Source organism: Lucilia cuprina, chromosome 4 (assembly GCF_022045245.1).
Source record: "Lucilia cuprina isolate Lc7/37 chromosome 4, ASM2204524v1, whole genome shotgun sequence".
NCBI lineage: Eukaryota > Metazoa > Arthropoda > Insecta > Diptera > Calliphoridae > Lucilia > Lucilia cuprina.
In genome coordinates this window covers 39,628,891-39,653,350 of record NC_060952.1, presented here as the reverse complement: position 1 = coordinate 39,653,350, position 24,460 = coordinate 39,628,891, and the positions used below count along the sequence as shown (strand labels likewise).

At 26.7% G+C, this 24,460-nt stretch overlaps 1 protein-coding gene across 2 annotated transcripts in view; it reads right to left on the bottom strand.

Annotated features, from left to right (window-relative positions):
- Positions 1-24,460, bottom strand: part of LOC111675713 — a 56,788-nt gene that overhangs the window by 10,188 nt on the left and 22,140 nt on the right. The window contains exons 2-4 of one of the 2 annotated variants that reach the window (XM_046948536.1): positions 23,420-23,491; positions 12,602-12,630; positions 1,162-1,665 (exon numbers count right to left, since the gene is read on the bottom strand). In XM_046948536.1, the coding sequence (XP_046804492.1) occupies positions 1,162-1,616 (455 nt within the window). In that variant the 5' untranslated portion in view covers positions 1,617-1,665; positions 12,602-12,630; positions 23,420-23,491. The remainder of the gene's footprint in view (positions 1-1,161; positions 1,666-12,601; positions 12,631-23,419; positions 23,492-24,460) is intronic. The other variant, XM_046948537.1, reaches the window with a different exon arrangement.

Below are 24,460 nucleotides of genomic sequence, written 5' to 3'. Positions count from 1 at the left end.
TCACATCATATGGGTACCAGCCCACTCGGGAGTAGTTGGGAATGAAAGAGCTTTAAAGGTAAGGCAGCTCGAGGCAGTTAACCTCACAAACGCAAAACTATTCGCCGCAACAAAAGCTAAACTAAGAATATGGGTGAGAGTATCCCATAAGACCTCTTGGTATAATGAAACAGTGGGTAGAACCACGAAAATCCTATGGGCTGAACATGATGAGAGCAAGACAAAAAACCTCTTCAAAATGAGCAACTCTGAAGTTAGTATGATAGTACGTATTCTGAGTAGACATAGAGGATTACGAGAACATTTATGCATTTATGGACGTTCGTATTCAGACGTATGTAGAGCATGTAGAGAGGACAGTGAAACTCTGGAGCACTTTCTTTGCCACTGCCAGGTATTCGTCGAAGTTAGATCCAAATAGCATTTCTGACTAACTCTGATTGGAAGATTCTAAGGAATTACGTTCAGGAAACTGAGTTTTTTAAAAATAATTCTTTCAGTTCCTTTCTTTTTCTCATGATAAGGAGCGCACAACAGGCTCGATTGTGGCCTAGGTTTATTTCTTCGGATTTGACTTAACCAGTGATCGTGAAATGGATTTCTGTACAGTATTTAATCTATCCAAAGTTTTTCCAGTAATGCTTAGACTTTTACTTTGAGAAAATATACTCCAGTATTAAGACCGGTAATGCTACCTAGGTTATAAATTAATAAACTTTATAAATGTTTAATAACGTATAACATATAATTGGCGTCCTGTCCTTTTCACATTAATAATTCTAATATAATCACAAAGAAACTGTTTAATATTTTATATATAAAGGGTCTTATTCATATAAAATTTGTTATAAACCTTTAATAAAAAGAATACTATTTCCTGAAAATATTGTTTAAAAAATAGCATATGAGGAAGTTTAAAACTTAATAATCACAATTATTATGTTATTATGTCATTGCTTTAAAACCATAACAATATTCATGCTCTTTAACACTAACCTAACAATTAACATACTTTCAATCTTACATCTTCTGTCTACCATTGAACTATAAAATATTTTTACATTATCATTTTGCTCTCATTTTTTTTTTACTACTTAGTATACTTTTATGCTCTTTCCTTATCAATTTCACCTCAATTTTATAATTAATTACATAACTTACCCCGTTATAATTTCAAAACCAATCATATCCGGATCACATTCCTCTTCAATCATACCAGCACCACCATCATTACCGCCTTCTAATTCCGTTGGCATTTCAGTCTTTGATTCTTGTTGCAATTGTTCATGTTGCATATTTCCGTTCGCTTGATTAGCAACAGCAACACCATCCAATGGTTTTGGCAATTCACTGTCATTCATAACATTTCCTGTTAGTTCAGCTTCCTCAATACTAACATTCTCCTGTTTAATTGGTGCTGCTGTAGTCGATGTAGTTGTTGTTGTTGTTGTGGTCGTTGTTGGTACAGCCGCCAGTTGTTGCTGGGGTGAAGGTGTTACATTTGTACGGGGAAATGTTTTGGCCGGCTTGACGGGACGTTTTGTTTTGCGTGCAGCTGACGCTGAGCTAATCACTAAGAAAAGCATTAAGAATACTAGACTTTTACGTAAGAACATATTGGCTGTTTTCTGTTTCTGTTCTATTTAGATATAAAAAAAGAAGTGTCTGCAATGAAGAGGAGAAAAAAATCAGAAATTATTTTAATTTGTTTATGATTTTATTTAATGATTTGCTTGCTATAAATTTTTTTATGATACAATTAAATTCGTTAAGTTATTTTATGGTTATATCATTAGTTAGTAAATTAGTTGTTGTTAGCTAATTGTGTTGTTATATACTTAATTTAACAAATTTATGTGATTTGTTAAAAAGTTTTGTTAGCATTTAAGTAAGTCTTGGTATGTTATGTAGTTCAAGTTTTTGCCGTAATAGTTTTATACGTTCTGAGAAAATGTAAAACGATTTAGCTCAAAATTTGTTTCAAATAATATTTGAAATACATTCAAGTTGTTGGTTGGATTTAAAAGTTTTGCGCTTTATTAGAATATTTTTATTTATAGTGATTTAGTTTTGTTTGCTAATATTTTAGTTATGTTAATTATAATGGATTTTAACAGCTTGTTATCATTATGGTGTAATTATTTTAACAGATTCATTATACATTATTATATTATAATAATGTTATAACTAATTATAAAACGTTATAATTATGTTATAAATATTCTTAACACATTAGTAAGGTATTATAATAAATTATAATAATTTATAATTGATTATAATGCATTATAATTCTATTATAAATTATTATTATTATTTTGTTATAATTTATTATAACCACTTTATAATTGTATTTTAACGCCATTGAAATGATATTGATTTTTTAAAATATTAAAGCTTTGTTAATACGTTAATTATATTATAGCTTTTTATAATCAATTATAATTAAATTATAATGTATTATAACGCATTATAATTTAATTATAATATGTCATAATGCATTATAATGATATTATAATGTTTTATAACCTTTTATAATTCTATTATAATGAATTATAATGTATTATAATTGCAATATTTCGTTCATATTTTCATATTTTTAGATTTTATTCTCTTAAATCGTGTATTTTACTCTTAAACACTAAAAAACTATAACTTTTGATTTTTATTATAGACAAATTGAAATTACTTCTAAAATATTAACTACTTTGTTATGGTAATTCTAATATTGCTATTCTCTCTTTTACAGGTAAACTTAAAATTTTTATTATTTGAAATAATTTTTTCAAAAATTACTCTTATGGTAGTCAAAATTTTATGGATATGGCTTTGTATAATGATGTTTGAGTAATGATATAATCTTAAACTCACATAAAAACAAGTATGAATGTATAGTAGGGCGTAGCCCACTATATAATACCCTACACCTGTCAGTATGTGTGTTGAAAATGGGGATTATTTAAAAAAAAAACATTTGGTTTGTTTTTTTTTTAACTTAATTTCGGAGTATTATTACTTTTATTTTGGCAAAAAAAAAATTTTTTACAAGAGGGTTCAAAGGGGAGTAGGGCAAAATATGGCCCTATCCTTAAAAATGTTGGTAGGGGGAGTTAAGTCTTCTTCAATATTATTTATGTAGAATTTAAAAGTGTTATTAGTGTTTGTAAGTGAATTTTGACCTTTAAGTCATTTTCTGAAGGGGAGTTTGTATGGGGGATAGGGTCAAATGAAGCCCGATCATTACAAAAATCGGTAGTGTCATTTAAAGTTCTATAAAACTAAGTTTTGTCGACTTTTGTTAACATAATAGATCATTTAAATTAATTATAAGCCAAAAGGCCCTATTTGGGGGGTACGGTTGTATGGGGGCTAGTCGAAATAATGGACCGATTTTAATCCATTCGTCCCTGGGCCAAAAGAAGCGTGTGTGCCAAATTTCATCTAATTATCTTCAAAATTGCAACCTGTATCTTGCGCACAAGGTTTACATGGACAGCCAGCCAGCCGGCCAGACGGACGGACGGACATAGCTTAATCGACTCATAAAATGAGTCTAAGCCGATTGGTATACTTTAAGGTGGGTATTGGACCAATATTTTTCTATGTTACAAACATCAGCACAAACCCAATATACCCTCCCCACTAAAGTGGTGTAGGGTATAATACACACAATAAAGAGTACATGATGCTTGAAGTACGATGAGAATTTTATTTTCTCATATACTCAAAAATAAAGTGGCATTAAAATTTCTTATTTTTGTTGAACTTTTATAATATAATCAAAATTAAAACCCAAAACATATGTACGTATAAGGAAGATAATTGTTAAAATTTTTACTAGTTTTTTTATATATATATATATTTCTCTATTTTATTCTTGCATAATTTTTGAAGTTTACAACAAAGAGGTGGATGTTAGAAAGAAGCTAATTAGCGTATTATAATATAGCAGCAAGAATTTATATTTTCTTTCTTTTGTTTTTACTTGTTTAAGAATTTCACAAACAAACTGTAAAATTTTATAATTTAAGGTTTTGGTTATAGTTTTTTCTTGTATTTACTTATTTTTTTTTGGCTGCAAGAACACTGTTATTTAACACTATATATTTGCTAAGAGAAGAGCAGTGGGTAATTAATAAAAATTCATAATTTTTAACAATTCTTTATAATTAGAATAATTATAAAGAATATTTGTTAAGTAGCATATTTGTGCATGTTTTAAGTAGTTATAATAATTAATAATAAATAAAAAATACCAGTAGTTTAGTCATTATTAGAGATTTGATTAATAGGTTAATATATTGTTGTTTAATGAAGTTAAACAAAATATATATTTAAAAGAATAAAATTTCAGTTTTAGAATAGGTTTTAACTCCAATAATTTAATATAAATAACAAGTGTTTTTATGGCTTATTAGTGTTTTATTCAAAAACTTTTAAGAAAGTTATATAAAACAAATTTTCATACAATATTTGTTCTATAAACCTTTGATAAATATTTATGAGTAAGAAAAATATATATCATTCCATTACTATCCTTCAGAATATAATTAATAATGTCTATCCATCCATCTGTTTGTCCATGCAAACTTTTCATACAATTTTTGTTTTATAAATAATATTTATGAATAAGACCTTAAATGGTTAAAGGAATATTTGTCATTTCACCACCACTCGTTTAAGTATTTAAATAGAATTAGTAGTGTCCGTCCGTCTGTCCATCTGTCTGTCTTTCCTTGTAAATTTTGTTCACACCATAAGTATACAATGTATGTTGCTATGCGCGTACAAATAAAATTTAAATAATATTTTAATAAATTCTCTACAATAGTAATTAATTAAATCTTAAAAGTACAGCTAGGTCTAGTACACAACAATTGCCTAGTAACCTCTAAATTAAATGAAGCCGTAATTTTATATATCTAAATTTAAATATTTTACTCTTTTTTCTTTTTTTATATTACTTTACAGTAGAAGCGTCTAATAAATGACCATCATTACTTTTGTTTAAGCTTTAGAGCACAAAAAATTTCTTTACATTTAATTTAGTGTTAGTAAAACTAAATAACTAATTTTGTGTAAACATAATTATAGTATAGTTTTCATTTAAATTAACCTAAAATGTAAACCTAATGAAAACTTGTCGTTTCTTTTTATTATTATTTCACATAATAGTAATTAAAATTTTCTGCTTGTTACTGAGACGGTTTGTTTTTTTTACTTCGTTCTTACTATGTAATTAATATTACGGTTGTTGGTTAACACCCATATTTTTAGAGTTTTTTTTTTTTTTTTGCTTTTCTAGTTTATGTTTTTTTTTTTGTATTATATCATTGTTACGTTAAATGACATAATTTTTTTGAAGTTTGTTATTTTTAACTAGATTTTATTCTTAGTTCTGTAATATGATGATTCTGAGGAAAGTTAATTAACTTTTGCTTAAGAGCTTGAGTTTAAGGTTTGTAGCTTAAGTCTTTTGTTTTGTTGAATGAGAATTTTAAGGGAATAAAATGTAGAACTTTAGACAATGTTATTGTATTATAATGTATTGAAATTTGACGATTTATAATAAGTTGTAATAGAATAAACAGATTACAATGATTCTAAAATAATTTTATAATAATATACATATTGTGACTTATTATAAGTTTTTCTATGTAATATTTATCAAATACTTTATAATTTCGCAACAAACATTCAATTTCTAACGTATTTCATGCAATTTCTAACGTATTTTCAGTTTTATTATGTTATGTTTAAACACTACATTGCTGTTATAAGGTATTATTAACACATTCTAAAGCTGTTACAAAATATTATAACGCATTATGTTAGTGTTCTTATAATACACATAATGTTTCTTTTCCATGGAATTCATTAGTTCAATCTATAAGCTACACTTCAAAGCATTTTAGTCACAATTAAAGTCTTGACTAATGCTCTATTAAAGTTCAAATGTTAATATACCATTAAATTTTACTGTTAAAATCTTTACATATCTTTCTGAGCATCAGTGTTGCCAGGAGCTTGAGAAATAAAAGGCTAAATCTGACATTAAAAAGTGCCACAAATAGTTAAAAGGCTTAAAAAGAAAAACTAGAACAAGACTAAGAAAAGCTAGAGGAATATGAATGTGTAGTTGGGCATAGCTGACAATATGATACCCTATACCAGTTAGTATGTTAAAAATGGGGATTATTTAAAAAATTAAGCATTTGGTTTGTTTTTTAACTTTATTTTGGAATATTTTTAAATTTTTTGGCAAAAAAAAGGATTTTTTACAAGAAGGCTCAAAGAGGAGTAGGGGAAAATATGTCCATATCCTTATAAATATTAGTAGGGTAAGTTAAGTCTACTTCAAAGTTATTTATTTAAAATTTAAAAGTGCGATTAGTGTTTGTTAGTGAATTTTGACCTTCAAGTCATTTTCTGAAGTGGAGTTTGTATGGGGGCTAGGTTCAAATAAAGCCGATCGTGAGGAAAATCGGTAGTGTTATTTAAAGTTCAACAAAACTAAGTTTTGCAGACTTTTGTTGACATAATAGAATATTTAACTTAATTATGAGCCCAAAGGCCCTATTTCGGGGTACGATTGTATGGGGGCTAGTCGAAATAAAGAAACCATCTTAAGCATTTTCAATGAGCCTTTTCCTTTGACTAAAAGAAGCGTGTATGCCAAATTTCATCCAATTATTGCGGCCTGTACCTTGCGCACAAGGTTTACATGGACAGCTAGCCAGCCAGACGGACGGACATAGCTTATTCGACTCAGAAACTTATTCTAAGCCGATTGGTATACTTTAAGGTATAAGACGAATATTTTTGTATGTTACAAACATCAGCACAAATCCAATATACCCTCCCCACTAAAGTTGTGTAGGGTAATCGTACATTCCTGATTAAAAACCAATGATTTTCGAAAGGCTTGGAATGACACTAGATCCCAAAAAACCAAATCTCGCAGAATTCAATAGTGGGCTTCTATACAGTTATACTATAAATAAAGGCTCGATGGTAGAGTATTCAAAAACCAAAAAATTTATTTGTCTAAATAAGTTAAAAGTTGTAAACAGATAAATTTCATAACCTTCACTCTAATTATAATCAAAAGTTCCTTCGAATATTTAATCCTTTCGTCATAAAAACTTTAGTAATAAAATTTCTGAAATGTTAGCAATTTTAGGGCTAGAAAAAGCCAGAAGCTAAAACATACTCTTTGAGTCTAAATGATAAATAAAAAGGCTAACCTGGCAACACTGCTGAACACATTTAACAGATAGGAAAAAAATATATATGTATATAATTGAAAGAAAATCTCAATCAATTTCATAAACATAACACACATATGCAACCTGAAAACTAACGTTTTATTTTCGCAAACAATCAATTTCAAAAACTATTACAATTTCTCTTACACGTAGCATTAAGATGAAAAAGAAGGAGAAAAAAAATGTTTTTGAAAAGCTAAACTAGATTTGAAAATTACATCAAAATGAAACTAATCACACAGCAAGGAAAATAAAAGAATAACAATTTTAGAAAAAAAATAACAAGTTCTAACTACGTGATATTGGCAAAGTTAAATAATATTGAAAGCAAGAAAATGGCAAAGCAAAAAAAAAAAAAAAGTAATAATTTTTCAATTACAGCAACAATATTATATCAGAGTAAACTAAAGTGTATACACAAGTTAATAAATCTATATAATTTACAAATCAATTTAAATTTTAAAAGTTTATTGCACTCTCGAGAAACAAAGACCAAGTAGAAATAATGAGAAAAAATATATAAATATTTTTAAAAGAAAATTAGAATAAATCAAGTTTTATAAGTGTTGAAAATTAAAGCAACATTTTCATTTTAAGAGTTTTGCTATTAAAAATATTTCTCTTACCAACTGGTTTGTTAAAAGAAAATTTTTAAAATGTATTTGCTTTTATTGGCTAATTTAGCACCTTTATTTAGAAATTAACCACAAATATTCAATTATTTTGTTTAGCAATAGAAATATTTTGATTTTTTTTTCTTCTTATGTTCTGTTTTAGTTTTTTTTTTTATTTAATAGAAGAAATTTTTTTCAAATGCATTAATATCAATTTGAGGCACAAAGTGTAGAAAAAAATGTAAGCGGCATTGCAACGGATACAATTGTTTAAAGCAGGTCATCATTATTGCACAAAACCACCAACTCTATATACCGTAACATTCGTAAGTCTAGCGGTGTTAAGTGCAAAACTACAAATACAAAATACATATATACCAAACAACAATATTCAACTTTGAATACGAGTTTGTTTTTTTTCTTCTTGTAACATTTTTCAAATGGCCTTAAAAAATAGCTATATACGTATGGAGGTAGAAGTAGAAAAAAATAATAATAAATAAAGAGAAATATATATGCAAGTGTATTGGCCATAAACTTGGGTTATTTAAAGGTGTTTCGTTCATATTACCCTGTTGACCATATAAAAAAAAGAGTTTTAAGAATTTAACCCTCTAAGTGCAAAAATACCTAACAACTTTAAATAAAAAGGATTTGAACTTTGAGCTTAAGTTAACTTTAACCAAAAATAAACAAATTATTTATAACAACTAAACAATTGCTGAGTTATATAATAAATTATAGGCTATTACAAGCAAATAGTTTAAAAAGGGTTAATTGTTTACCACTATAGTCTTAACATTAAAATATTTCTTTTATTGTTTAGTATTTTGAAAATTTTCTTTCCCTCTCTCTCTCCCTCTCCTTTACCTACCTACCTACAAGTGTGCTTAATGATTTTCAAAATTTAAAAAACTTGCTACAAAAAGTGCAAAGCCTTTTGCTGATGATGGTGTTTAACTTGACATTGACTCTTTTAGCGGTGGCGGCGGCTGTTGTACGTGTGTCTATTTTGTGTGATAAATTAGCACTCGTACAATTTTTGCCATTAGCTTTTCGGTTTAGGTTTGTGTTTGTTATAATGCAATTTTTTGTTAGTTGTTGTTTTTTTCAATTTCTTTTTGTAATATTTTATGGCCACTGATTATTATAATTTTCCTTTAAAAGCGGTTACTTAATTTGTGTAGATAAACAATTTCTTAATGATAATATTTTCAGCCTCATTTAGGCAAAATGTTTTAAATTCCAAAATTTTCTTTGCAAATTTTTTTGTTTTACATTGTTTAGCAAATAATATAATGAATGGTTAATATAGTGTAAATTGTTAAAAAGCAAGAGGAAAAGATTTCTTTCTTTATGTTTTTCTTTTAAGCATTTAATAATAGCTTATTTTTGTTAAAAGTTCGAATTTGTATGTTATAGACATTGTGTTTCGAAAGCTTTTTCTTTCGAATCGAAATACGGTGTTTTGTACTTTAATTTTTCAATCCCAATATCTCTATAACAATGTAATGAAAGCTTTAGGTGAAAAAAGCTTTTTTATATAATAAGTTCGAAAAGTTTTAAAGTTATAGAAAAACATTAAGAACGAAAAACATATATGCTTTTAAACAATTTGTTATGAGAAAAGCTTTTTATATACAAATTTGTTTTATTATGAAAAAGTATTTGGTTAATTTTTACTAAGAACTTTTTCCAAAAAGCTTTTAGCTTTAAAGCAAAGTTTCTATTTTAATATTTTATTTTTAAAAGCTTTTGAATTTTTTATAGTGTAATCTTTATTTTAAAATTTCAAGTGGGCGAAGAGCTATGCCTATATTATGAAAATATGAAGTCATTATATCTGTGATAAGATAACAGTTAAATTTTGTCGGAGCCACTTATATGGAAAGTGCCACGCCCTCTCCTAAATACAAAAACTTTGTTTATCTTGGAAACTATTACCAAAAATTTTGTACAAAGAACTTTAACATCCATCCATGCGGCTCTTCTTAAAATTTTACACTAAGAACTTTAAAATTCATCTGAATATTGTGGAAAAAAGGGCGAATTTTCATTTGGAAGCTCCAACCCCTCCTGCAGATGAATTTAATAGACAAATTCGTATAACGGAGAAACTATAAGAGCTAGAATCTTAAATTTTTCTATGAAGAACTTTGACATACATGTAAATATTTAGAGAATAACAGCGAACTTACAATGGGGGGATTGATACCTCCCATATGAATTTAAATATTTAAAAATTAATGTATGTTTGCTTATTTGTTTGTACCTTTTAGGAGGCTAAAGAACTTAAAATTTTCATTATATGTACCACGATACATATATGAAAAGAACTTTAGGCTACTTTTTAGAAATAGGGGCGTGGCACATTTCATATAAATGAACTATAAATAATGGTCTTGATACTTTTTAAACAAAGTGAAAAATGTCTATAATGATTATGTTTAAAATGTAAATATGAAAGGTAAATAGATGTTTATTAATATTGCTTTAAGGGTAGCAAAAACACACTGGATATAGAAAGTACTCATCTAAGAACGGGGTCAGCCATTAAAAAACGCTTTAAGTGACAATGTACTGATATGAGGGGCAGACTATCAACGGTGTTTAGTTCAAAATATTGTTGAAATAAGATAATATCTATACAAAACTACAAAAGATGGAAGATTTTAGAAGAATGAATTTTATCCATTTATAAAATGTGAACAAATTTTTTATTTAAGCTTGACGAAAGCAATTTTTCTCCTTCGAAGTTATTCACACTAGAAGTGTTTTGTTTTAATATTTTGAATATTTAAAAACTATTGCTTAAACAAGATTTCAATTTATCTTTTATCATTATATTACGGCTACTAAGTGGTTACTGTTATTTGAAAACTTTTTTTATAAAATTTTTCTCTAAAAGCTTTAAAAAACAAGAATCTAACATTTTAGCTCCCAGTTACTAAGAACTCCTGTGGTGATAACCAACTAGTGGGAATATTTGTATTTATGATAACGAATATTTCTTTTTTCTTCTAATTAAAACAGGCATTAATTAGACTTTTTTTAACGAGTTGTATTTGTTAGAGTGAAAAATTATGTTGGTAAAAATTTTCCCGCTTAAAATGCATTCATTTTAAGTATAATTAACTAATAGCTCATTACAAATAATTTTTCATTTTCTTAAATTATAATAAATATTTCCAGTAGTTGGTAATTTATTTAGAAATAAATCTTAACAATTTAAATATGACCACACACAAGCATTAAGCATTTTTTAACACTTTTGAAAAGAATTGATTGAGATCATTAATCTTGGAGGTGATTAAAAGAAAGGCTACTATTTAGGAAACCACCTTAAAAAAAGAATTTTAAAGTGAAAAAATACTCTAAAAATGTAACAAATTTCTTTGTAATTATGTAGATATTTTTCTAATATTTATGAAAAATTAAAGAAAAAAAAATTTGTTGACATTTAAGTAGAATATAATAAACTGAAATGTAAAAGATTACATGCGTTTTGAAGTATGTGAAAGTAAATTATTATATTGTTAAGACTTTGACTGTAAATGCTTGTAATATATGTATGCATATAATGATGATGATCATGATGATGGCTGCATATAATCATAAATCACTTAACATTCAAATAAAATACAAAAAATATTTTAAAGTAACTTTGTTTTCTTTAAAGCATTTAAAGAATTACTTTCAATTTTTTTAAGTTATAGATAAAGAGAAAAAAACTAATATAATAAAAAGAAAAGTTGCAGCAAGTTTGTGTCTTAAGTCTTTTGTTATTTTTTGTATTAAAATAAAAATTTCCCTTTTAGAATCATTTTAAAAGTTAGTGTTATATTTTGTCACGCTTTTTAAATTGTAGTTAAAAGTTCTTGTTTTGTTTTCTGGTTTTAATAACAATTAATTCTGTTGCCATTTAAACATCGTTTAAAATGTTTAATGATCTTAAGTGTTTCTGGTTTAGAACTAGAATTTTGTTTCTCTGTTAAAGAAAGTATTACTACCTTTTTTTGTTATTATTGTGTCTAGGGTTTATATGAATTGACACTTTCTTTTTTTATTCTTTTGTTTTCATTATGTTACATTTCTTTCTTTTTTTAAGTTTTTCTATAACAAAAATAACGCAGTTTACCTTGAGGCTTGCGTGCTTGACTTGCTGCCAGTTTAAATTTTGAAAAACTCTATTCTAGTTTATTTTTTTGTGTGTAAAAATATTTCAATTCTTGTGTGTTTTCTAGATTATGTCCCCAATGTCATTTTGTAAAAATTTTTTTATTCTTAATTTCTTTATTATTAACATTTTCATTATTATAACTATTATTATTATTGTTAAAATGTTTTCTGTGGTATTTATGTGTGTTTGTGTTTAAACACACGCTTGAAAGTTTAATTAAATACAATTAGTCAAAGAAGAGAAATTCATGTTATTGGGTCTTTTCTTCATTTATTATTTGCCCGTTCGACTGTGGTCTTTGTGTGGTTTTGCATAGAAATTATCAGTTTTATGTGCGATCATTAATCGCTTGAAATTATAGAAATATCATGTCTATGTATGTTTTTAATGTATAAATGGACAGACGGATGGATATTTAAATTGATGGACAGACTTTTGATTGTTTAGTATTTTACACATAAATGAAATAAATGATATTAATGGAATTCTAATGGTTTTTAATTTACTGCTAAATATGTTATGTGGTTGCTAGTGAAACTTACTTTTAAAGCTCGTTTAAAGATTTATTAATCTGCAAATAAATGAAAAATTTAGAAAATTAATTAAAAATCTTTAAAAAATTATAATAAAGTTTTAAAAAGTTAAAATTTAGCACAAATAATCAAAAATGTTAAAGGGTTTACACAAAATAATAAAATTTTCATTTATTTAGCACACATAATCCAATTTGTTAAAATGAAATTTCTTACAAAACAAATGACTTAAGCAACAAACTTGCTATATAACCAATAACAAAAGTCCACACAAGATTGTATCAAATATATAAGTCAATTAAATTCATATAAAATTTGTCAAATTAAAACAACAGCAACATACAATTAACACCAATTCTAAGTATTACGCAAGACAAATCTTCATATTAAACTAAAAATATTCCATACAACTTTCTTAAGTCACAACAAAAAGCTCCATTTTATAGCAATTTTTTTCAACTAAAAACATAATTTATGCATAAACAACAATGTAATAAAAAAAATATGTTGAAAGAAAAGCCGTCTTAAAGAAAATATAAAATTGCAGGAGAGACATCATAAACTCCAAGACCTCATTCTCTACTTTAACAAAAAAAAAATAATAATAACTGTATAAAACCAGCTTTAAATATGGAATAAAACAACTAACAACAAACACCATCGCCACCTTCATTACTTTAAAAAAAATATAGTTACAACACCAATCTCTAAGGAATCATCAACGACAACAACAATATCATAATCTTCAACTTGCTGTTAGTTGCTTTTATTCCCAACATGTTATAATTGTTATTATTTAAAGATACATATAGCATAATGTTAAGACTGTCTGTCTAACTGACTTTTTCATTCAGTCATTCATTTGAAATCTAATACAAAAGAAAAAATAAAAAACTTTAGTCTTCTTTATTAACAAACATAAACTAAAAATGAATTCTGAATTAATCTAATAATGCCAATGATGTAAGAATGTAGTTTGTTTAAACAAAAATAGGAAAAAACATGTTACCATGAATCTGTAGCTTTTTTTGCCACAAATACAACACACACACACAAAACTAGCAAAAGCTACAATTTTAAACATAACATTTGCTAATAATTGGCTTTATGTCTATAAGATTAGCTAGAAAGAAATAAATGAAAGAAAAAATGTTTTGCTATTGTAAATGTTGCAGCAACTTTTTTTGTTTTGCTATTTGCTGTTAAAACCATTGATGAGTTGAGTTTCAAAAACTTTTATGTTACTAATGTTTCGTCTAATGTCTGTAATGAAATTAATGATCATTGTTGACAATGATCATCATCATCATTATCATCTTTAGTTTCATATTGCAATTGTAGTTTAGTAATAACAACAAAGAAGAGGCATTAGTGGTTGAAAAGAAAAAGGAAAAAAAAATAGTAAAGAACAGGCTATTAACCTACATTTGTAGCCTTTTAAAAACATAGTTACGGTTTTATGTTCATTTTGTTGTTGTTGTTATTTTTTAACAACAGAAAAAACAAAGAAAATCTTTTTAAATTTTCTATTTTTACCACAGAAAAAGCCTAAACATAAAGAAATGTCAAACAAAAACATTAGAATACAAAAAACAAACCTTAACACTTGTTTCCTCTCAGCAAGAGGAAAACAAAACTTAATATTATGGCCATTTTTTAGCAGCAACCATTACAATACCTTAACGGACACACAAACAGACAGCTTGTGGTGTTAGTAAAAAAAAAACAATACTTTATTTACTAAAGTTGTAGTAAAATTTTAAGGTATTGTTATTTCATTCATGTTTATTTTGAAAAGTTCTTTGTTTGCTTCGAAAACCCACCTTAGTTTGTTAAGCTTAAAAGCTTAAAGTTTATAAAACATAAAATTTTTAGATGTTTTTTGTTAGAAATCTATATTTTAGTTGTCATCAGCAATAAATTAATAGATTTTTAAATGGCTGTCAGTTTTAATTGTAATAAAATGTAACTTTTTATGTTTTAGTTAAGAAATATTGAACAAATTACCATTTAAACAAAAAAAAAATTAAAAGAAAACATACTTTTACTTTTTAAGAAACACGGGTTCTTTAAACAACAGTTTTTTTGAAAAGATTATTGAAATGCTTTAGATTTTGAAAGTGTATTAACTCCACAATAGTTTAACGTTACATTTTTTTGGGTTTATATTTTATAAGGTGTGAGATTAAATGACTCACCACAACCCCATTGTACTTTTAACATACATGGTTTTACCTATCCATTTACAAGCTATCTAATCTCTGACCAATGCTGTCCCGTTGCTTAACTTCCGAGATGCAAAAGCATCACTTCCGTTTACAATGACGCAGATTGAGTCGGCACAACACTAAAGGCGAGCAATTTTTCACACTGCGGTAAATCTTAAACATTCCTGGACAAGGAAGGAAAATTCATGGTATCACTTGTATAAGATACCTTTCATCCATCACCATTCAACACATCACACTTCTCAATCAGTCGACATACTCAAAGAGAACAATACCCGACACAATCTCTCTATATTTATCCTGATTTATATACACTTTATGTAAGGTATCCGAAATATTGAATTTTCCATGCATAAGTCTTTCCACGTGTTTGGATTTAAACAACAGCCGTCATGTGCAAACCGAAGGGACCTTTCCAATTAGCGGGAGAAGAAAAAATTCCGAAACTCTGCCATGTAGGCTACCGGTTCTCTTCTTAACTGTTTCGTCTTAGAAACATACATATGTCCTACACCACCATAGTGGGAAGGGTTTTATGCGTGTTTATAAAACCCAAAAATCGGGCCATAATCACTTTATCAGCCGATTTTGCTATGTCCATCCTTTCGTCTGTGTATCCATATTAACCTTGTGCGTGCTCTATAGGTCGAAATTTTCAAGATAATTTGATGATATCTATTACTTCGTAAAGCCCCTATACAACCTTCCAATCTTAATTGTCAGATTATAAATTATTATTTTATTTTTGATTTGTCGGCATATGAAAAAAAGAATAAAATATGATTTATGTTGAAAATTCTGAAAATTCTTCAAGTGCTTTATTTATTGTTGCTTTTAAGATTTTTATTTTATATAAAAATTTCCTTAAAGTTTTCATGCTAGACACTTACTCATATTAATAAATATGTTTTTTAAAACGTTTACCACCTTCTATTTATTTTATAGTTATTTATAATAACTTCTCATAAAACATTAACTACTATTTATAATAAACAATTAAGTATTTTATTAAACTAAAGCTTAATAAAACTAACAAAGAAAAACGGTTTTCATAAAAGAGGTTTAAAATTTCACACCAAGCATAAACACAAACACACTAAACAATTAACATTTCAAATAAAATAATATTTATCTTTTACTCTTAAAAAAAAAATAAACAAAAAAAAAAACATAAATAAATTCAACATATAAGCAACCTAATAAATATTAAACTTTTAACATATTTTTCTATAATTTTCTTGTTTTATTTATAATTTATTAACTTTAAGTTTTATATAAAAAGAAGAAATAAACTAAAACATAGTTTTCTTTTTTCCAAAGAATTTTTCTTAAATGAGTGCAAAATATAAATTTACAATAAATAATTTTCTATTATTTTTTGTTCATTCAGCACACTTTAAATTATGCCAAAACAACGTTTTTAAAGTTTTGAAAGCTAAAAATTCTATTTTTCTTATGTTTTCTTCAGTTTAAATACATTAAGAACATGTGGAAAAAATTCTATGTTAAAATGATTTATGTTTTAAAAACACCCAATGAAATTGAAAAACAAAACCGCACGCTATTTGGTTGTTCATTAAGTTTTTTGTGGAAAAACTCCTCAGAAAATACTGGGAAAACAATAAAATTTTTGTTTTCCATTATGATGGTATACTGTGGCTTAGTTTTATTTTAGTTTAAAGCTCTAGTTTATTTTGCTTTTCTTTTTGAAAAATTATGTTAAAATATAGTTATTGTTCATTAGTTCAAAATATATATATATATATATATATATATATATATATATATATATATTTTTTTAGGTGAGGTATTTATTAGCTTTTTAAACTAATTTCGCATATTGTGTTGTGTCTTCATTTTAAGTGTGTAAAATGGTTCAGTTTTATGTGGCTTACTTTTAAGCTTTATATGGGTTACTTTTTAGCTTACAAACCCCCCACAGCCGTGGATCTGCACCTGGTTTTAATTGATCCTCGGTATATACACCAAATATTTAGAGATCGATTATTACATTCCTCAGATAAAAGAACTCGTTACCGTTCAAATAAAATTAAGTTCTTGAAATAATCGTAGAATACTATCAGTACATATGATCATATATTAATGATCTAAAAACAAATTTTCTTTATATTTGGACTATGCCAGACATATATAGTTTTATTTGATCCTTAACACGCTGAGTGATATATATGATCATATAATGACCTAAAAACAATGTTTCTTTAGGCTACAGTTATGTCTGACAAATATAGTTTTAAGTGATAGTGATCACATTCCTCAAATGATAGAACATGTTATCGCTCAACTAAAATTAAGTTCTAAAAAGAATTAGACGATCTAGAACTCAAAATGTTGGTACGTAATCACATGCTGATCTAAAAACAATATTTCTTTAGGCTAGAGCTTCCATAGGTTTGTTGTATATATTGCATAAATAGAGATCAGTGATCACATCATCACTCATTACAATCCTTATTACTAAAGAATCAACTCGTCTACACAAAATCGTTCTCCTGAAGCTTGTACAAACAGTACATTATATGTTGATCATTTATCATCTGGAGTTGATCATGTGGAGTTGATCACTTAAAATATTTTTCGATTTTTTTGATCGAACGCAAAATCGAGAACTCACTTTAGCTTAAGAAAATACAAAGAACCTTCGCTTAATAATCCAAATCCCAATAAAATCTTTCTCTCTTTAATCGTTAGGACTATGATCCTTCTTTAGTCCTTTTCATAATCCAAAAGAAGAATTTATAACAGAGCTCAAAGTTTACCAGCATTTAGAAATTAAAGTAAAAATTTTTTTATCTTTTTCATTAAGCTCGTCGTACTTGAAAATGTTATCATTCTACTTAATAATGAGCGCATGTTCATGGTAGGTTAAAAGCCAAAATAGGCTTTATTAGAGTAAGAGTCAAATATAACTACTACATTTGCATTATAATGGGAGATTAACTTAGGTGTTAAATGCAAAGAGTAGTAAATGGAAACTTATATCCGTCATATTATATTCAATAAATTTACCTATATATAACAATAACATAAGTCACTAACAGACATCCTACGTGCTTATATTTATATAATTGCTTCTAAAAATACTCCAATAATAACACTCCCATAATTTAACTGTCAGCATTTCTCATGTCTAGCTTACTACTCACACGTGATCTGGTAATAAAGATCTCAAAAAGAAAATGAACCTGACACAGCAAAAAAAGGGCCAATTTTAACACCAATCTCTGTTTATAAATGTTTGATAGTTGAACTGTGTTATTATAAATATTATTTATTTTTATTTTCAACTAAATATTCTAAGCAATTATTTCTTTATTTATAATTATTATTATTATTTGAAATCTCAACTCTCTGTGACTGTAACTAGATTTGCTTGCAACATATTGTTTTTTCCATAGAATTTCCTTTTGCAACACGCAATATTTCTTATAAGTCTCTCGCTCCAGCTATCTAGCGTTTCTCATATTTGTACAGACACTTAATTAACAGATAGTTTTTCTCATCTTTAGGCCATTAGCTGTGCCAAGAAAGATGTGTCTAAGACAATTTTCTTTATGGTCATGACAGAAATTGCTAAATACTTTTGAAGAAACAAGAACAAAACTTACAACATACTCAAGGGGGGTTTCTTTAGAGGAAAGAAAGGAGTTTTTTTCTTTTATCAAAATAAATAAATAAGTGGAAAAAATTGTTTTAATATGAAAAGTTAATTGGAAGTTTGACACAAATGAGGGGCCGGATTAAAAAGTGCAAAGTGATCTAGTTAATAAATTGTTATAAGTTAATAAGCATGATGTTTTAAATGAAATAAAGAACAAAATGACAAGGAAGTTATTTAAAGTGGTTTAAGGTAAACAAGTGTGGATCTTAAGTCTTTTGTCTTTTGAAGGACACGTTAAGTTTTTGTACAGAAAAAATATTATTTTATGAAATCAACATCCGTTTATATCTAGCAATATGAATTCAATGACTATTACTAGCCGTTTACATTACTTTTAAGTACTATTATAATGACTTTTGTTTTTCACACTAAAAATAGCTTTTCTCTAAAAACCACTGGTATTGTAAGAAAGAGATCTATGGAATAAGAAGTTCAGGTTTGTATTCTGTGTAAGTACTTATATAAGTAGTGATTTATAAGCAAGCGTGTTAAAATAATGAGTTAAAATACTAATGAATAACTTGTGCATAGCATTATTTCTTTGCTTTATAACTCATAACTATTTAATGTAAGTTTTTGCTGGGCAAGTAAGGTAACTGAGTAGTGGTTATATTTTCTTTTGCTGTGGATGTTATCTTGAGTTATTGTAATGACTAAAATAGAAAAAAAGGATTTTTTGTTGCGTTCCAAATCAACTCTTTTGATTTTTGAAGGTCAGTTCTGGATATTAATAAAAACTATTACAATCACTTCGGATGCTAAAAATTACCCCTTTTTCACTTCCTAGAAAGTGGTATTTTATTCCTCGATATTTTTTTTTAATTATTTATTCCATTCTTTCTTTTTGATAAATTTTTCTATAATTATAAATTCATTAAGATTTTTCTAAATTTATGTTTGTTTCTACAAATGTTTCATTTTTAAATTCAAACATTTCTTTGCATTTCCATAAAGTTTTCTACTTTCTTCTATGAAAACTAACAACCAGCAATTATTTGTACATTTTCCAACTGGAAAAGTAATCTGCATTCGAATATCAAATGTAAAGAAACTAAATTCACACACAATTTTCTTTTTTATTTGATAAAAAAAACACACTAAAGGCAGTTGTTATTTGAATACAGCCGGCGTTTCTTCTTGGCTGGAAGTTGTCTAATATTTAACACTTTGGGTTTTTTATTTTTTCTACTGCCACAGCAGTAGTACTTTTAATCATAGACTTAACTCTAGCAAGGTGAAATTTAGCTAGTTGGCAAAAAAACTCATCAAAAATAAAAATAATAATCTTTAAGGAAATGAAAACTTTATTTTGCAGATAAGTTGTTTTCATTAGTATAATAACAGCAAAAGTGTTGACGATTTTGTTTTTTTTTTCAGCTTTATGTTGTATCTTTATTAATCTTGGTAATTAAGAAATTAATATTTTAATCATATACACGTTCAAACGTAGTATGTGGTAAAAATCAGTCATGGTAGATGATTTTTATATGTTGATGTTTGTTTTTTTTTTACAACAAATTAATGTGTGTTAATCTTTACACTTGTTGTATAATTATAAACATGCATGCGGCTTTTTGATTTTGAAAAGACAAACAACATAATTTGCCACAGACAGTTAAGTAGTTGAAGAGGATGTACTAAGTATTTTTAGTTGAAAATTATTATTGAATTAACTGGACAGTTTTTTTAAGGAATTGGAAAAGTCTTTGTTGACTGCCTCGATATGTACTTTAATATGAAAAAGTTTATTTTTTTATTATTTTAAAAAAATCTCTTTTGTAGTTTAGCACTCCTCTCTTTTTGTTGTTCTTTATGACAACTTCAACATAATATTGACCTAAATTATTAATTGCAAACTCTCTGAAATTCACTTACCAAATATCTGATAAGATGCAGGAAAATCCTTAAAATTTATACAAAAGACTTAAGCAGGAAACTTGAAACTAACTAAATATTAAAATATAAAAAATCGGATAAAATCAGGGTTACTAATCTAAATTAAGTATTTTCTTAATATGAGAAAACAAATTAAAAAGTTTTAAATTTTTTAAAAGTTTCAAAAATTTTTAAACAAATTTTTTAATTAAAAAAATAAAAAATATTATTCTTTTTCTATAAGCTGCATAAGGTTTGGTACAGCTGAATTTAGTATTCTTTTTTGTTTTAAATAATTTCAATAACCAAGTTTCTTTTGCAAGTAATTCAAAAATAATACTAAAAAAACAAAAGACTTAAGCAACAAACATGAAAAAATTCTTTAATAACCAGCAAAATACATATTCTCTTTTTCAATATTTCTTCTATTATTTTCTAAATTCCTAAATGCACATTTACCTCAAAAATAACTTTCTTAATATTTCTACTTCTTTTGTTTTCTAATACATTTTTTGTTTATTTCTTAAACACACATTGACCATTATGTTAATAGTGCATAACCATATCGTTAATTTAATCTAGTTACACAAAAGACTTAAAGAAATTTATAAACGTGATTACTTTAATTGCTTTAGAACTTCATAAAAAATAGTTAAACGCTAACGTCAGCAATTAGTAAGCATAAAGTGTTTTATCTTACAAATATAGAAAAAATAAACGCGAACTGAAAAAACAAAATTGTTCTAAATTTATAATCAAACCAAGCAAAATAACCAATATAGTACATAAAACAACTAAAGTATTTTAAAATTGTTTTATTTTCTTGCTTATCTGATAAAATTTTCAAAGCACGCATTAATAACGAAGTCAGGCCGTCAGTTGGCAGGCAGGCAGTCAGGGCCGTAATAGTAGTTAGTAGGCAGGCAATCATGCGTGTAAACATAACAAGCTCAAACGTGATTTATATATTTTTTAAATTTTAAACCAAAAAAAGTAAAAATTTAAACCAAAATAAAAACTATTTAGAAAAAAACTATAAAAACAATACAATTTAATAAAAAAACAACAAAAATCAGTTCAACGGTAAATTTTGCTGCCGTAATGCTAGTCTTCTTAAACTACCCCACATATTTAATAAAGCAGTTAAGTACTTAGATACAAATCTCGGTAACTCTCTAATACTTACATACACACATATATACATACAAATGTATGTATATAACAGTATTAAACATTATTATGCTGGGTTAATGCATTTAGCAAATTGTTACAATTTTCCCATTGTTTTTAATATGTTATAATTGATTACCATATATAAAAAATAAAATATGGGGGCTTAAACAATAGACCACAAGCTTTAGTCTTTTTTTCTACTTTTTTTTGGTTTAAGGTCTTTTGTATGCTCTATAAACAGTGGTCTATATAATAAAGCTAAGTAAATAAGTCATATGACAATTTACCTAATTTTTTAACGTTATTTTCTAAAATCTTTTTTGTTGTTTTACTAGTTATTGACCATATAGGGGTTTTGAGTGCATTTAAAACATTATAATACAATCACTTAGTTACAAGCTATTGTTTGGTAATTTTTTTTTTTTACTATAAACAAGTAGTTTTACTAAATGGAGTAATTTTTTTGGTTTATTTGAGAACAAAAGTGGTCTGTGGGGAAGTGGCAAAGAAATTGTTTAGAAAAATTAAGAGATTTATTACTTTTGTTATTTATTGGTTTAAATTGTAGAGATTTGGTTGCTTGTAAATTAAATGGTGGATTGATTAATTTGGGTTTTTAGGTAAAATAGTTTAAGGCAAATATTTTAAGTGCCGCACACGGCGTAAAAGTATTGTCGAGATCTTAAATTTAAATCTATGGTTGTCAATAGTGTCGATATTGGGAACTTTATTCTATTGTAGAGATTTAAGTCAATTGTCAGGATTACAGGTGTGTACTGTGTACTATAGTCGGTATTATCTATAGACGGAACTATAGTTAATAGTCTAGACTACAGTCCACAATCTAGACAATAGTCCATACTGTTGTCTGACAAGGGCTAAAATCTTTTGTCAGGAACTATAGTGTAGACTACAGTCTATAGTAGAGATTATATCGGGACAATATTCTATACTCTAGACTATAGTATATAGTATTTACTGTACCCTATAGCCATAAATAAAGTCTAGACTATAGTCTATTGATACGAAACTTTAGAAAAAATTTGGAATGAGAGTGTATAGTCAGGACTGAAGTCTAGAGAGATAACATTTTTCTATCGCAGAGATTTTTGTTTACAATCGGCATTATAGCCTACAGTCGGTACTATAGTCTGGAGTCTAAAGTATATTTTATAGTCGAGGATTATATTTGGAACTATAGTCTAGTTCATACTATGGACAATAGTCTACAATTAATACTTTTATCTGCACAAGTTTGTAATCTACTGTCAGGACTATAGTGTAGAGAATAATCTATATTACAGAGGATATTACTCGGAACTATATTCTAACTTTTAGTCTACAGTATATATCTATAGTAATGTAGTCTAACGCCAGGACTATAGTCTATTGTCTACGACTATGGGCACAAAACCTAAGACCATTTTTATAGTCTACTCTGCAATCAAAGTAATCCAAACTATAATGAAGAAGAAAGTTTTTTGCTTTCAAATCACAATGAAATAAATTAAATTAAATAAACCATTAATTCTCAATTTCAATCTTAATTAGTTTACCATAAAATTGTCATGTTTTTAAAGTTCACTTACAAATTTGGTCATTTCTTAAAATAAAATTTAAAACACAAATTGTACGTTAACTACCATAAAGCTTAAAAAAAACTTAAAAGTGTCTATAGGTTTCTCCCTATGACTAATAGCAAGTGGGTGTCATTTGCATAACGGTAGCGTTTAAAAACCACATATAGATTTCTGCTTAAAATTCTATTTACGTTTGTGATTTTAAAAATATACATTTAAAGTGAAATTTTTCTTAATGTCAGAGAAACATAATAATCATAAAACCAAATAAAAACAAAAGCAAACTTACCTTATATAAAGCAAAAAAAAGAAGATAATAAAATTGTTGAGGTGGGTCTTTTTAGAGTGTGAGTTAAAGAAACTGAAAGTAAAAAAAAAAAACAAGAGAAAAAATGTAATAAAATTAGTAAAACCAGAACATATTTTAAAAAACACAATAAAATAAAATAAAACGTGTTTAACAGGGTACAAATAGAGATTAATTTGTTTAAAATATAACTATTTGAAGAATTTTTTTATAAAAAAAAATCACAGTTCAATCTTAATATTTAAAGAAATTCACCTTTGTAAAATTTTATTTATTTAATTAATTGTAGCAAAGTTTTAGTGCAAGAACTTGTTTAGAACAACTAACTTTTTTCAAAACTTTATTCTCTCAACTAAAGATTGTTTTTCGTTAGTTCTTTTAAATGTATTCAAAATATTTATATTTTATTTATATTTATAAGTAAATGTTACTTTTATTTATCACCGGGCTTGTTAAGAAAGAATTTTCATTTTTTTTCAACCAATTTTTTAACAAAAACTTGGCAGACATTTGTCCGCACACACAATTGACAAGTGAAAATGTGCGGCTTTTCCACGAAATTTTCTATTTTATTTTCTCTGACTATAAAAGGTAAATTTATTACTTTAAATTTAGTGGAAATTTACTCTTAAATCTAAAACAAAATAAAAAGTAGGTGACAATACCAAATTTGTTTGCTGCCTGGCAAAAACTACACAGCCAAATTTTAAATTATAATTTTTCAAGCACTATGATCATCTCTGTTAACCATTTAAGGCTGACTGACTGATATTTATGTAAATTATTATAAATTTGAGTAAAAAAAACACAATCATTTGCCATAAAATTTTATTTTATTTGTAAATTTTGTGAGGAACAAACAAACTATTTTTGTATAATTTTAGATTCTCCTTGGCTGTTGGGTTGGCAGCTTACTTGTTTTAGTTTGTTGTGCGATGGTCTTCTTATATGAGACTGCCCCACAACTTTCGCTTTATGTTAGAAAAGAAGACAAAAACAGCAAAAAATACTTAAGAAAAACAA